Source organism: Bombus pascuorum, chromosome 1 (genome assembly GCF_905332965.1).
Source record: "Bombus pascuorum chromosome 1, iyBomPasc1.1, whole genome shotgun sequence".
Classification (NCBI taxonomy): Eukaryota; Metazoa; Arthropoda; class Insecta; order Hymenoptera; family Apidae; genus Bombus; species Bombus pascuorum.
The window spans coordinates 35,055,256-35,068,986 of record NC_083488.1 but is presented as its reverse complement, the minus strand read 5'-3'; the positions used below and the strand labels follow the sequence as shown (position 1 = coordinate 35,068,986).

The window sequence follows — 13,731 nt, the reverse complement described above, 5'->3', positions numbered from 1 at the left end:
CAACCTAACCCCAACCTAACCCCAACCTAACCCCAACCTAACCCCAACCTAACCCCAACCTAACCCCAACCTAACCCCAACCTAACCCCAACCTAACCCCAACCTAACCCCAACCTAACCCCAACCTAACCCCAACCTAACCCCAACCTAACCCCAACCTAACCCCAACCTAACCCCAACCTAACCCCAACCTAACCCCAACCTAACCCCAACCTAACCCCAACCTAACCCCAACCTAACCCCAACCTAACCCCAACCTAACCCCAACCTAACCCCAACCTAACCCCAACCTAACCCCAACCTAACCCCAACCTAACCCCAACCTAACCCCAACCTAACCCCAACCTAACCCCAACCTAACCCCAACCTAACCCCAACCTAACCCCAACCTAACCCCAACCTAACCCCAACCTAACCCCAACCTAACCCCAACCTAACCCCAACCTAACCCCAACCTAACCCCAACCTAACCCCAACCTAACCCCAACCTAACCCCAACCTAACCCCAACCTAACCCCAACCTAACCCCAACCTAACCCCAACCTAACCCCAACCTAACCCCAACCTAACCCCAACCTAACCCCAACCTAACCCCAACCTAACCCCAACCTAACCCCAACCTAACCCCAACCTAACCCCAACCTTTTTTTTTTTTTTTTTTTTTTTTTTTTACGTGGGGAAATCCTCATGGACACCCTTCCCCCAATGGGAGTCGGGTAGTGTCGGACTCTTACCGACTAAAACCACCACGTGGCTGCTCGTACGCACAGGGAAGAAGAGGGCCCAGGGGTATCACGGTTGAAAATCTCCTGTAAGCCCTCCTCTCATCGTCTTCCCTCCTAGTGCGGAGGGGATGCTTCGCTGTGACTCCCGGGGCAGCCAACCCCGGGGTCATCTTCCTCTTGTTGTTTCCGTATCCGTTGGGGGAGATGGCGGCCTCCCCCCGTTGCGCCCACTTCTCTCGCGTCGTATCCTTGCCGGGTGCTCGGCTCGGACCCTGAGCCGCTCCGCCCGCTCCTTCGCGAGCATGATTTGCTCGCAAAAGTCCCTCACTGCCTCGTAGTCCGACCGGCTACGTAGCAGCGCCTCCACGATCCTCCTCGGGGACAGGTCGTCCCCGATCTTCACCGTCAGGGTGTGTCTCTGCATGGCCCACGCGGGGCAGTGCTGCAGAGTGTGCTGGGCGTTGTCCTCCGCCTCCCCGCAGTGGTGACAGATGTTGGTCACCTCCTTCCGAATCTTCTTCAGGAACTCCCCGAACACTCCGTGCCCGGTGAGCACCTGGGTCAGCCTGTAGGTCAGCGGAACGCCCCGCGCTTCCTTCCACCTGTCCCAGACGGGCAGGACCGCGTCTACCGCGCGGTGGGACGTCTTCCTCGCCTCCTTCTCCAGTAGGAGCCGCCACCTCTCCCATGTCTCCTCTTCTATCTCCTTCCTCACCTGCGGAGCGTCTTCGTCTCGATCCCCGTCCCTGACCCTCGTGGCTCCGTACACCTTTTGAAGGGCCAGGGCTTGCAACGCGTATGGAGGGGATGCCGCCAGGACGGTCGCGGACGCGTGCGACACCGTCCTGTACCCTCTCGCTATCCTCAGAGCGGTGGTGCGTTGAACCGCCCGCAGGAGTGTCTGACTTCGCCTGCTCGCGGCCAGATCCCTCGCCCAGATGGGCGCACCGTACATCGCTCGGGCTCTGACCACCCCGTCGTACAGCCTGCGCACCGCTCTCCCGGCGCCTCCGATGTTCGGGAGGATGCCGCATAGGGCGTTGGCCGCTGCCGCCACCTTTGGGGCGAGGCTCTCGAAGTGGGGCTCGAACGACCATTGGTCGTCGATGATGAGGCCCAGGTACCTCAGTTGGCTCCCCACCCGGACCCCTACCCCGTCCACGTCGATCGTCAGTCCATCCGGGGGCGGTCCTCTGCGTCTTCCGTCGTAGAACCCGAGCGCCTCCGTCTTGGCCGGAGCGACCTTCAGCCCCAGTTCTCCGATGGCCCTCGCCGCTCGCCGGGTGGCCTCCGTGGCAGCCTCCGCCGTCTCGTACCACCAGCGCCCTCCTGCCACGACCAGGGTGTCGTCCGCGTAGCAAATCAGTCCCGTGCTTCCGGGCATCGGGGTGCGGAGCACGTAGTCGTAGGCGGTTATCCACAGCATCGGTCCCAGGACCGAGCCCTGCGGCACTCCGCGCTCCACCGCTCTTCTCTCCTCTCCCTCCGTGGATCTGTACGTTATCCACCTCTCCCGGAGGTATGCCCCGATTATCCTCCGGAGGTACCCCGGAACCTCGAAGAATCGCAGGGCCTCTCTGATCTTGCTCCACGGGATCGAGTTGAAGGCGTTGGTGATGTCCAGGGAGACCGCTATCGCGATCCCTTCTCGAGCCACCACTCTCTCCACCCCCTCTCTCAATCTGCGGATCGCGTCGATGGTGGACCTCCCGCGACGGAACCCGAACTGGTTGTCGTGCCAGCCTGGTACCCTGGACTCCATGTGCGCCCCCAGACGGGAGGCGATTACTCTCTCGAAGAGCTTGCCCACCTCGTCCAGGAGGCATATCGGCCTGTACGCCGATGGGGACTCCGGCGGTCGACCCTCCTTCCTCAGCAGCACCAGCCTCGCCACCTTCCACGCCCGGGGGTATGCGCCTTCCCTCAGGCACCTGTTGTACAGATGCAGCAGGCGGGGGGCCATGATGTCCATGGTCTCCGCCCACACCCGCCCGGGGATTCCGTCCGGCCCCGGCGCCACGTCCTTGGCAGCCATCTTCTTGGTGGCTGCTTCCAGTTCCTCCCTCGTTATGTGCGCTCCGGGTTGATCCATCGCCGGTCCGCCGCCGCCGCTCCGAGTGCATCCCCTCTCCTCTGGAGGGGCCTGTTCCGTATCCTCGCGGCGCCTCGGGGAGTCTTCCTCCTCTTCGCCTCCTTCTTCTTCCGGTCGTGGGAACAGCGTGTCGATCACCCGTGCTAGTAGTTCCCGATCCATGTTCTCGGTTATCGGGGGAGCCGCCGGCCTGAGTTTCCTCAGCACCGTCTTGTACGGTCTTCCCCATGGATCGGATTCCACGGATTCCAACAGCCGCTTCCACGACGCCTCTTTCGCTTCCTTTATGGCCCTTTGCAGGGCCATTCTGGCTTCTCTGTGGGCCCTGTACCTCTCGAGGATCTCCTCTTCGTTGCGGTTCCGCCCTCTTCTTCTCGCCCTAGCGAGAAGCCTGCGGGCTCTGTGGCAGTCGTCTCGCAGGTCCGCGATCTCCCGCGACCACCAGTAGACGCTGCTGTTGTCGCGCCTAGACCCGGCGCTGGTTCGCGGCATGGAGGCGTCGCAGGCTCTCCTCATCCATTCTCCCAATTCCTGCGCCTCCCCGTCCACGTTGCCTCGGTTCTTGTTCCTCTTCGCTTCCCAGCACCAAGCCGCTACGGTGGCCGTTGCCCGAAGCATGTCCCCGTCCCTCTCCTTCAGTTTCCATCGGCGAGGAGGGGGCAGCCCCGGGCGGCTCGATGTCCTTCCCTCGACGTTGTTGTTGTTGTCGCCGCTCGTGCTTCTCTTGGCGGGTTCGATGTCCATTAGCACGTAGAGGTGGTCCGCTAGCGTTTCCATCTCTACGGCCACCCGCCAGTTCCTTATTCTGGGGTGGAGCCTCTGCGTCGCCCACGTCAGATCTATGACCGACGCTCCTCTCCGCCCCACGTATGTGGACTCCGAGCCTCTGTTGACCAGCACGAGACCGAGACCCGCGGCCCAGTCCGCCAGTTCTCTGCCTCTCGTGGTGGTTCTGTCGTTGCCCCACGTCGTGGAGTGGGCGTTGAAGTCCCCCAGTACGAGCACCTGTCGGGGGAGAAGCCTCCTTACGCACTCTCCCATCTCGTCCAGTAGGTCCTCGAACGCCCGGATGTCGCAGTTGGGAGAGATGTATACCCCCACCACCACGAGGTCCGTCCATTCGACCGCCACGAACCCGTTGCCTCTTTCCGCGATTCGCCCGGAGACTCCCGAGGTACACGGCCAAGTGATGGCGACCCATCCGCTTAGATCTCCCGCCCATTGGGGGGATGCGGGGATGTTGTACGGCTCCGCCACCACCGCCACGTCGGTCCTGCTCTCCCGGATGGACTGGTAGAGCAGGTCCTGGGCCCTTCCGGCTCTGCCCAAGTTACACTGGAGGACCCGGAATTTACTCGGTCACCTCCATGGCCTCCCCCGGGCCACTCACTCCGATGGTGCTATCCTTCCCTCCGACTGGTGGGTTGCCCGACAGGCTGGCCTGCTCCGCGGCTCCGGTGACGCCCTTGCTCGTGGTTGTCGCCGTGGCCTCTGCTGCCTTGGCCATCGCCGTTCTCCGCGCCCTTCTCCTTCCGGATGGTCCTACCTCCGGTGGTTTGCACGCCGCGCTTCCCATCCTGTGTTTTGACGGGGCTCCTTTTGCCTCGCAGATGGGGCACCTCGGCGATGCGGCCGTGCAGTTCCTCGCCCTGTGCCCCTCTTCTCCGCACCGGAAACACAGGTGGGTTCTTCTCACCGGGGAGACGCACATCGCCGCCATGTGGCCCACCTCCAGGCATCGGAAACACTGGAGCGGTCTCCTGGGGAGTGCGATCACCTTTGCCCTGGTCCACCCCAGTGTGACCCTCCCCGCTTGAGCCAGTTTACGGGCTCCGGCCACGGGGCACTTGGCGTAGAATATCCCCATGCCGCTTCTAGATGTTCCCGCGCTCCATGCTCTGACGTCGCGGGGCTGGCAGTCCGCCGCCCTGGACAGCTCCTCCAGCAGTTCCTCCTCGTTCAGGGATATATCGACCCCCACCAATTTGATCTCGGCCGTCGGTACCGGGACTGATACTCTGACGGTGGAGGGGTCCAATACCCCGGCTAATCGCGACGCCAACTGCGTGGCCTTGCTCATGCCGGCGTCGTCCGGGATATTGATCACCATGGCCCCGGTCGCCGCCTTTCTCGTTCGGACGTACTCCAGTCCGCATTTCTGGAGGGTCTTGTCCCGTCTCGCCTCCGCCAGGATCTCCTCGTACGTCTTCGGAGCCCCGTCCCTCAGCGTGAGCGTTACCGCCGATGACGTTGGGGGGGGTCGGAGTGCTGGCCGCGCGACCGCCGATCCCGCCCTGCCCGCCACCGTCGCGTACGTCCGTTTCGCCGGTTGGGCTCCTGTCTTCTTCTCTCCGTTTCTTTCTCTCCTCCTTTCCCCTCCACCTAATGCGGCGGGGGTCGTCCTTGGCGGTTGCCCGGCTGGTCCCACCGCCGATCTCGCCCTGCTCGTTTGTGGCGCGATGGGGAGGGGGGCGCCGTGGCCCGCTTCTTTCCTCCTCTGTTCCCTGGCCTTCCGTCTCGCCTTCCGCGAGACCATGGTCCTCCATTCCCCGTCCGTCTCCTGTCCCTGTCCCTCTTGCTGTTGAGAGGGTTGGGAGGATTGCGGGGGTTGTTGGGGAGGCTTCGGGCCCGCCGTCCGCGGCATCGTCGTCCGCTCTTTGTCGCCGCTGTTGTTCCCTCCTGTCGCTTGTCTCAGCAGGCCCGTTCCCCTGAGGGCTTCCCTGAGCTCTTCCCTCAGGGTCCCCAACAGGGATGGGCCGAGGCCGCTTATCGACTTCTTTAGCATCTCTATTTCTGCTCCGATGTCGTCCTTGGCCCTCCCGCTGCTCCGGGGAGCCTGCGCCTCCGTCGGGGACGGCGCCGCTGTCTCGGCCGTGCCTTTCAGGAACCTGTCTATCCTTTGTTCCAACTCCTCGTTCCTCCTCTTCAGGCTTTCCACCTCTCTTTCCAGCGCCTCCCTCTTCTTCCTTTCTTCCAGGAAGTCTGGCACCCGGGAGGTGGTTGTTTGGTGGGACCATGCCGCGACGGTGTACTCGACCGCGTCCTTGAGGGTTTTGACGTACGTCCCCTTGAGGTTGGAGGACGTCGCCGCCACCTTCAGGACCTCGGCCTGATGTCGCCGTACTTCGGCGTCCACGTCTCTCGGTGAGGACCCTTGGATAACGTTCCTCATTCGGTCCGACACCTCTGGAGTCACTTTCGTTATTTTTCTCTTCTTGCCCCTCCAGGTGACCGAGGCCATTGACTCCTCGTCCTCCGATCTGCCTTCCGAGGTCGACTCCTTTCTCATCTGAGACGACTCTATCGAGCCGTCTATGGACCTGTGCCCATCTTGCGCTTTCACTTTGTCCCTGACGTTCTTGGGGATTTTGAACGTCTGGAACATGTTGCCGCTGTGCTCCGCTGCGGTTGGAAGCGGGGTTGACGGGACCGCGAGCGGGGCGTGCGACGGCGTCGGTGTCGGTTTCCCTCCCCGGCTGTTGCTTCTTCTCCTGTCCTCGGGTCCCGCCCTCTCCGCTTTTCTCTCCCCGCTTCTTCCGCGGTTCTTTGCCGCTTCGATGTTGTTCGCTTTTGTCCTTGCGGGAGGCCCACCCTCGCGGGTCTCCTCCATCGCGACGTCTTCCATTTCTTCACCGGACGCGTTTACGCGTATGGGGGCCCGGTGGCCCACCCCCACACGGCCACGGTCGCTAGCTAACGACGCAGTGGGGCCCGCTTGACCACCCACTCCTGCGCCGGTACTGGGGTATCCCTCCCCTGCACCGTAAACGTCGATTTCTTGGTTATCCTTCATATCCATATTTTTTTTCTTTCTTCTTCTTCCTCCTTCCTCCTTCCTTCTTCATCAGGTGCATGGTTGACGAGCCATGCCCTCGTTTGCTTTGCCACTCACTCTTTCGCACCCTACCCCGGTCGGGACCGATGCAGGATGACGGGGAGCCCCACGTGAAGGTGAGGTGAGTGGTCTTGACAGATATGGGCCCACCAACTTCTCCGAAGTTCTCCGCACCGGATCAGCGATCTGACGGGCGCCACAGCGCCGACCAGCCGCCACCCGACTATAGGTGAACATCAGATACATCGGGGTTTCTCAGGGCATGATGCTACGCACTGAGAACCCATACCCGCCTCGTGCTCCCCAACCTAACCCCAACCTAACCCCAACCTAACCCCAACCTAACCCCAACCTTTTTTTTTTTTTTTTTTTTTTTTTTTTTCGGGGGGAAATCCTCATGGACACCCTCCCCCCAATGGGAGTCGGGTAGTGTCGGACTCTTACCGACTAAAACCACCACGTGGCTGCTCGTACGCACAGGGAAGAAGAGGGCCCAGGGGTATCATGGTTGAAAATCTCCTGTAAGCCCTCCTCTCATCGTCTTCCCTCCTAGTGCGGAGGGGATGCTTCGCTGTGACCCCCGGGGCAGCCAACCCCGGGGTCATCTTCCTCTTGTTGTTTCCGTATCCGTTGGGGGAGATGGCGGCCTCCCCCCGTTGCGCCCACTTCTCTCGCGTCGTATCCTTGCCGGGTGCTCGGCTCGGACCCTGAGCCGCTCCGCCCGCTCCTTCGCGAGCATGATTTGCTCGCAAAAGTCCCTCACTGCCTCGTAGTCCGACCGGCTACGTAGCAGCGCCTCCACGATCCTCCTCGGGGACAGGTCGTCCCCGATCTTCACCGTCAGGGTGTGTCTCTGCATGGCCCACGCGGGGCAGTGCTGCAGAGTGTGCTGGGCGTTGTCCTCCGCCTCCCCGCAGTGGTGACAGATGTTGGTCACCTCCTTCCGAATCTTCTTCAGGAACTCCCCGAACACTCCGTGCCCGGTGAGCACCTGGGTCAGCCTGTAGGTCAGCGGAACGCCCCGCGCTTCCTTCCACCTGTCCCAGACGGGCAGGACCGCGTCTACCGCGCGGTGGGACGTCTTCCTCGCCTCCTTCTCCAGTAGGAGCCGCCACCTCTCCCATGTCTCCTCTTCTATCTCCTTCCTCACCTGCGGAGCGTCTTCGTCTCGATCCCCGTCCCTGACCCTCGTGGCTCCGTACACCTTTTGAAGGGCCAGGGCTTGCAACGCGTATGGAGGGGATGCCGCCAGGACGGTCGCGGACGCGTGCGACACCGTCCTGTACCCTCTCGCTATCCTCAGAGCGGTGGTGCGTTGAACCGCCCGCAGGAGTGTCTGACTTCGCCTGCTCGCGGCCAGATCCCTCGCCCAGATGGGCGCACCGTACATCGCTCGGGCTCTGACCACCCCGTCGTACAGCCTGCGCACCGCTCTCCCGGCGCCTCCGATGTTCGGGAGGATGCCGCATAGGGCGTTGGCCGCTGCCGCCACCTTTGGGGCGAGGCTCTCGAAGTGGGGCTCGAACGACCATTGGTCGTCGATGATGAGGCCCAGGTACCTCAGTTGGCTCCCCACCCGGACCCCTACCCCGTCCACGTCGATCGTCAGTCCCTCCGGGGGCGGTCCTCTGCGTCTTCCGTCGTAGAACCCGAGCGCCTCCGTCTTGGCCGGAGCGACCTTCAGCCCCAGTTCTCCGATGGCCCTCGCCGCTCGCCGGGTGGCCTCCGTGGCAGCCTCCGCCGTCTCGTACCACCAGCGCCCTCCTGCCACGACCAGGGTGTCGTCCGCGTAGCAAATCAGTCCCGTGCTTCCGGGCATCGGGGTGCGGAGCACGTAGTCGTAGGCGGTTATCCACAGCATCGGTCCCAGGACCGAGCCCTGCGGCACTCCGCGCTCCACCGCTCTTCTCTCCTCTCCCTCCGTGGATCTGTACGTTATCCACCTCTCCCGGAGGTATGCCCCGATTATCCTCCGGAGGTACCCCGGAACCTCGAAGAATCGCAGGGCCTCTCTGATCTTGCTCCACGGGATCGAGTTGAAGGCGTTGGTGATGTCCAGGGAGACCGCTATCGCGATCCCTTCTCGAGCCACCACTCTCTCCACCCCCTCTCTCAATCTGCGGATCGCGTCGATGGTGGACCTCCCGCGACGGAACCCGAACTGGTTGTCGTGCCAGCCTGGTACCCTGGACTCCATGTGCGCCCCCAGACGGGAGGCGATTACTCTCTCGAAGAGCTTGCCCACCTCGTCCAGGAGGCATATCGGCCTGTACGCCGATGGGGACTCCGGCGGTCGACCCTCCTTCCTCAGCAGCACCAGCCTCGCCACCTTCCACGCCCGGGGGTATGCGCCTTCCCTCAGGCACCTGTTGTACAGATGCAGCAGGCGGGGGGCCATGATGTCCATGGTCTCCGCCCACACCCGCCCGGGGATTCCGTCCGGCCCCGGCGCCACGTCCTTGGCAGCCATCTTCTTGGTGGCTGCTTCCAGTTCCTCCCTCGTTATGTGCGCTCCGGGTTGATCCATCGCCGGTCCGCCGCCGCCGCTCCGAGTGCATCCCCTCTCCTCTGGAGGGGCCTGTTCCGTGTCCTCGTGGCGCCTCGGGGAGTCTTCCTCCTCTTCGCCTCCTTCTTCTTCCGGTCGTGGGAACAGCGTGTCGATCACCCGTGCTAGTAGTTCCCGATCCATGTTCTCGGTTATCGGGGGAGCCGCCGGCCTGAGTTTCCTCAGCACCGTCTTGTACGGTCTTCCCCATGGATCGGATTCCACGGATTCCAACAGCCGTTTCCACGACGCCTCTTTCGCTTCCTTTATGGCCCTTTGCAGGGCCATTCTGGCTTCTCTGTGGGCCCTGTACCTCTCGAGGATCTCCTCTTCGTTGCGGTTCCGCCCTCTTCTTCTCGCCCTAGCGAGAAGCCTGCGGGCTCTGTGGCAGTCGTCTCGCAGGTCCGCGATCTCCCGCGACCACCAGTAGACGCTGCTGTTGTCGCGCCTAGACCCGGCGCTGGTTCGCGGCATGGAGGCGTCGCAGGCTCTCCTCATCCATTCTCCCAATTCCTGCGCCTCCCCGTCCACGTTGCCTCGGTTCTTGTTCCTCTTCGCGTCCCAGCACCAAGCCGCTACGGTGGCCGTTGCCCGAAGCATGTCCCCGTCCCTCTCCTTCAGTTTCCATCGGCGAGGAGGGGGCAGCCCCGGGCGGCTCGATGTCCTTCCCTCGACGTTGTTGTTGTTGTCGCCGCTCGTGCTTCTCTTGGCGGGTTCGATGTCCATTAGCACGTAGAGGTGGTCCGCTAGCGTTTCCATCTCTACGGCCACCCGCCAGTTCCTTATTCTGGGGTGGAGCCTCTGCGTCGCCCACGTCAGATCTATGACCGACGCTCCTCTCCGCCCCACGTATGTGGACTCCGAGCCTCTGTTGACCAGCACGAGACCGAGACCCGCGGCCCAGTCCGCCAGTTCTCTGCCTCTCGTGGTGGTTCTGTCGTTGCCCCACGTCGTGGAGTGGGCGTTGAAGTCCCCCAGTACGAGCACCTGTCGGGGGAGAAGCCTCCTTACGCACTCTCCCATCTCGTCCAGTAGGTCCTCGAACGCCCGGATGTCGCAGTTGGGAGAGATGTATACCCCCACCACCACGAGGTCCGTCCATTCGACCGCCACGAACCCGTTGCCTCTTTCCGCGATTCGCCCGGAGACTCCCGAGGTACACGGCCAAGTGATGGCGACCCATCCGCTTAGATCTCCCGCCCATTGGGGGGATGCGGGGATGTTGTACGGCTCCGCCACCACCGCCACGTCGGTCCTGCTCTCCCGGATGGACTGGTAGAGCAGGTCCTGGGCCCTTCCGGCTCTGCCCAAGTTACACTGGAGGACCCGGAATTTACTCGGTCACCTCCATGGCCTCCCCCGGGCCACTCACTCCGATGGTGCTATCCTTCCCTCCGACTGGTGGGTTGCCCGACAGGCTGGCCTGCTCCGCGGCTCCGGTGACGCCCTTGCTCGTGTTTGTCGCCGTGGCCTCTGCTGCCTTGGCCATCGCCGTTCTCCGCGCCCTTCTCCTTCCGGATGGTCCTACCTCCGGTGGTTTGCACGCCGCGCTTCCCATCCTGTGTTTTGACGGGGCTCCTTTTGCCTCGCAGATGGGGCACCTCGGCGATGCGGCCGTGCAGTTCCTCGCCCTGTGCCCCTCTTCTCCGCACCGGAAACACAGGTGGGTTCTTCTCACCGGGGAGACGCACATCGCCGCCATGTGGCCCACCTCCAGGCATCGGAAACACTGGAGCGGTCTCCTGGGGAGTGCGATCACCTTTGCCCTGGTCCACCCCAGTGTGACCCTCCCCGCTTGAGCCAGTTTACGGGCTCCGGCCACGGGGCACTTGGCGTAGAATATCCCCATGCCGCTTCTAGATGTTCCCGCGCTCCATGCTCTGACGTCGCGGGGCTGGCAGTCCGCCGCCCTGGACAGCTCCTCCAGCAGTTCCTCCTCGTTCAGGGATATATCGACCCCCACCAATTTGATCTCGGCCGTCGGTACCGGGACTGATACTCTGACGGTGGAGGGGTCCAATACCCCGGCTAATCGCGACGCCAACTGCGTGGCCTTGCTCATGCCGGCGTCGTCCGGGATATTGATCACCATGGCCCCGGTCGCCGCCTTTCTCGTTCGGACGTACTCCAGTCCGCATTTCTGGAGGGTCTTGTCCCGTCTCGCCTCCGCCAGGATCTCCTCGTACGTCTTCGGAGCCCCTTCCCTCAGCGTGAGCGTTACCGCCGATGACGTTGGGGGGGGTCGGAGTGCTGGCCGCACGACCGCCGATCCCGCCCTGCCCGCCACCGTCGCGTACGTCCGTTTCGCCGGTTGGGCTCCTGCCTTCTTCTCTCCGTTTCCTTCTCTCCTCCTTTCCCCTCCACCTAATGCGGCCGGGGTCGTCCTTGGCGGTTGCCCGGCTGGTCCCACCGCCGATCTCGTCCTGTTTGTTTGTGGCGCTATGGGGAGGGGGGCGCCGTGGCCCGCTTCTTTCCTCCTCTGTTCCCTGGCCTTCCGTCTCGCCTTCCGCGAGACCATGGTCCTCCATTCCCCGTCCGTCTCCTGTCCCTGTCCCGCTTGCTGTTGAGAGGGTTGGGAGGATTGCGGGGATTGTTGGGGAGGCTTCGGGCCCGCCGTCCGCGGCATCGTCGTCCGCTCTTTGTCGCCGCTGATATTCCCTCCTGTCGCTTGTCTCGGCAGGCTCGTTCCCCTGAGGGCTTCCCTGAGCTCTTCCCTCAGGGTCCCCAACAGGGATGGGCCGAGGCTGCTTATCGACTTCTTTAGCATCTCTATTTCCGATGCGATGTCGTCCTTGGCCCTCCCGCTGCTCCGGGGAGCCTGCGCCTCCGTCGGGGACGGCGCCGCTGTCTCGGCCGTGCCTTTCAGGAACCTATTTATCCTTTGTTCCAACTCCTCGTTCCTCCTCTTCAGGCTTTCCACCTCTCTTTCCAGCGCCTCCCTCTTCTTCCTTTCTTCCAGGAAGTCTGGCACCCGGGAGGTGGTTGTTTGGTGGGACCATGCCGCGACGGTGTACTCGACCGCGTCCTTGAGGGTTTTGACGTACGTCCCCTTGAGGTTGGAGGACGTCGCCGCCACCTTCAGGACCTCGGCCTGATGTCGCCGTACTTCGGCGTCCACGTCTCTCGGTGAGGACCCTTGGATAACGTTCCTCAATCGGTCCGACACCTCTGGAGTCACTTTCGTTATTTTCCTCTTCTTGCCCCTCGCGGTGACCGAGGCCATTGACTCCTCGTCCTCCGATCTGCCATCCGAGGTCGACTCCTTTCTCATCCGAGACGACTCTATCGAGCCGTCTATGGACCTGTGCCCATCTTGCGCTTTCACTTTGTCCCTGACGTTCTTGGGGATTTTGAACGTTTGGAACACGTTGCCGCTGTGCTCCGCTGCGGTTGGAAGCGGGGTTGACGGGACCGCGAGCGGGGCGAGCGACGGCGTCGGTGTCGGTTTCCCTCCCCGGCTGTTGCTTCTTCTCCTGTCCACGGGTCCCGCCCTCTCCGCTTTTCTCTCCCCGCTTCTTCCGCGGTTCTTTGCCGCTTCGATGTTGTTCGCTTTTGTCCTTGCGGGAGGCCCACCCTCGCGGGTCTCCTCCATCGCGACGTCTTCCATTTCTTCACCGGACGCGTTTACGCGTATGGGGGCCCGGTGGCCCACCCCCACACGGCCACGGTCGCTAGCTAACGACGCAGTGGGGCCCGCTTGACCACCCACTCCTGCGCCGGTACTGGGGTATCCCTCCCCTGCACCGTAAACGTCGATTTCTTGGTTATCCTTCATATCCATATTTTTTTTTTTTTTTCTTTCTTCTTCTTCCTCCTTCCTCCTTCCTTCTTCATCAGGTGCATGGTTGACGAGCCATGCCCTCGTTTGCTTTGCCACTCACTCTTTCGCACCCTACCCCGGTCGGGACCGATGCAGGATGACGGGGAGCCCCACGTGAAGGTGAGGTGAGTGGTCTTGACAGATATGGGCCCACCAACTTCTCCGAAGTTCTCCGCACCGGATCAGCGATCTGACGGGCGCCACAGCGCCGACCAGCCGCCACCCGACTATAGGTGAACATCAGATACATCGGGGTTTCTCAGGGCATGATGCTACGCACTGAGAACCCATACCCGCCTCGTGCTCCCCAACCTAACCCCAACCTAACCCCAACCTAACCCCAACCTAACCCCAACCTAACCCCAACCTAACCCCAACCTAACCCCAACCTAACCCCAACCTAACCCCAACACTCCACTTCGTTGTGGAACGCTGTCCCACGTCGTCCAACGACGTCCCACGTTGTCCCACGGTGCAGTCCAGTCTAGATCATCCAAAATTCTTTTCCCGGCTTTTGGTGACCCAAACTGGACTGGTGCGTAGTTCTCAGCTTGGTATCGTTTTCCAAAGATTAATCAACTGAATGATTTTTTTTTTGGAAAACGATGCCAATTACCAGGTCTCACCACGTGGAGGTGACTACGCACGGGACCCGCCCATGATTTATTTCACATTATGCATCGGTCTCGACGTTCAACCTGTTGGCAGGAATGT

The 13,731-nt window shown here is 62.3% G+C and overlaps 2 protein-coding genes across 2 annotated transcripts; both read right to left on the bottom strand.

Annotated features, from left to right (window-relative positions):
• Positions 1 to 891: 891 nt before the first annotated feature.
• On the bottom strand, positions 892 to 6,616 carry LOC132916056 (uncharacterized). The gene is made up of 2 exons (XM_060975800.1): positions 4,208 to 6,616; positions 892 to 4,152 (listed from the first exon to the last, which is right to left on the bottom strand). Exons 1-2 carry the CDS (start codon positions 6,614 to 6,616, stop codon positions 892 to 894), a joined length of 5,670 nt encoding a protein of 1,889 aa, XP_060831783.1.
• A 637-nt stretch (positions 6,617 to 7,253) lies between these two features.
• Positions 7,254 to 12,978, bottom strand: LOC132916055 (uncharacterized). Its single transcript, XM_060975799.1, has 2 exons — positions 10,570 to 12,978; positions 7,254 to 10,514 (listed from the first exon to the last, which is right to left on the bottom strand). Exons 1-2 carry the CDS (start codon positions 12,976 to 12,978, stop codon positions 7,254 to 7,256), a joined length of 5,670 nt encoding a protein of 1,889 aa, XP_060831782.1.
• Positions 12,979 to 13,731: the final 753 nt, after the last annotated feature.

What these genes read in the sequence shown, in the direction of transcription:
- LOC132916055 (XM_060975799.1), bottom strand. Translation starts at nt 12,978, where the DNA reads ATGGATATGAAGGATAACCAAGAAATCGACGTTTACGGTGCAGGGGAG. An exon ending in GGAAGGATAGCACCATCGGA is followed by an intron (nt 10,515 to 10,569) that starts GTGAGTGGCCCG and finishes CGGGTCCTCCAG; the next exon opens with TGTAACTTGGGCAGAGCCGG.
- LOC132916056 (XM_060975800.1), bottom strand. Translation starts at nt 6,616, where the DNA reads ATGGATATGAAGGATAACCAAGAAATCGACGTTTACGGTGCAGGGGAG. An exon ending in GGAAGGATAGCACCATCGGA is followed by an intron (nt 4,153 to 4,207) that starts GTGAGTGGCCCG and finishes CGGGTCCTCCAG; the next exon opens with TGTAACTTGGGCAGAGCCGG.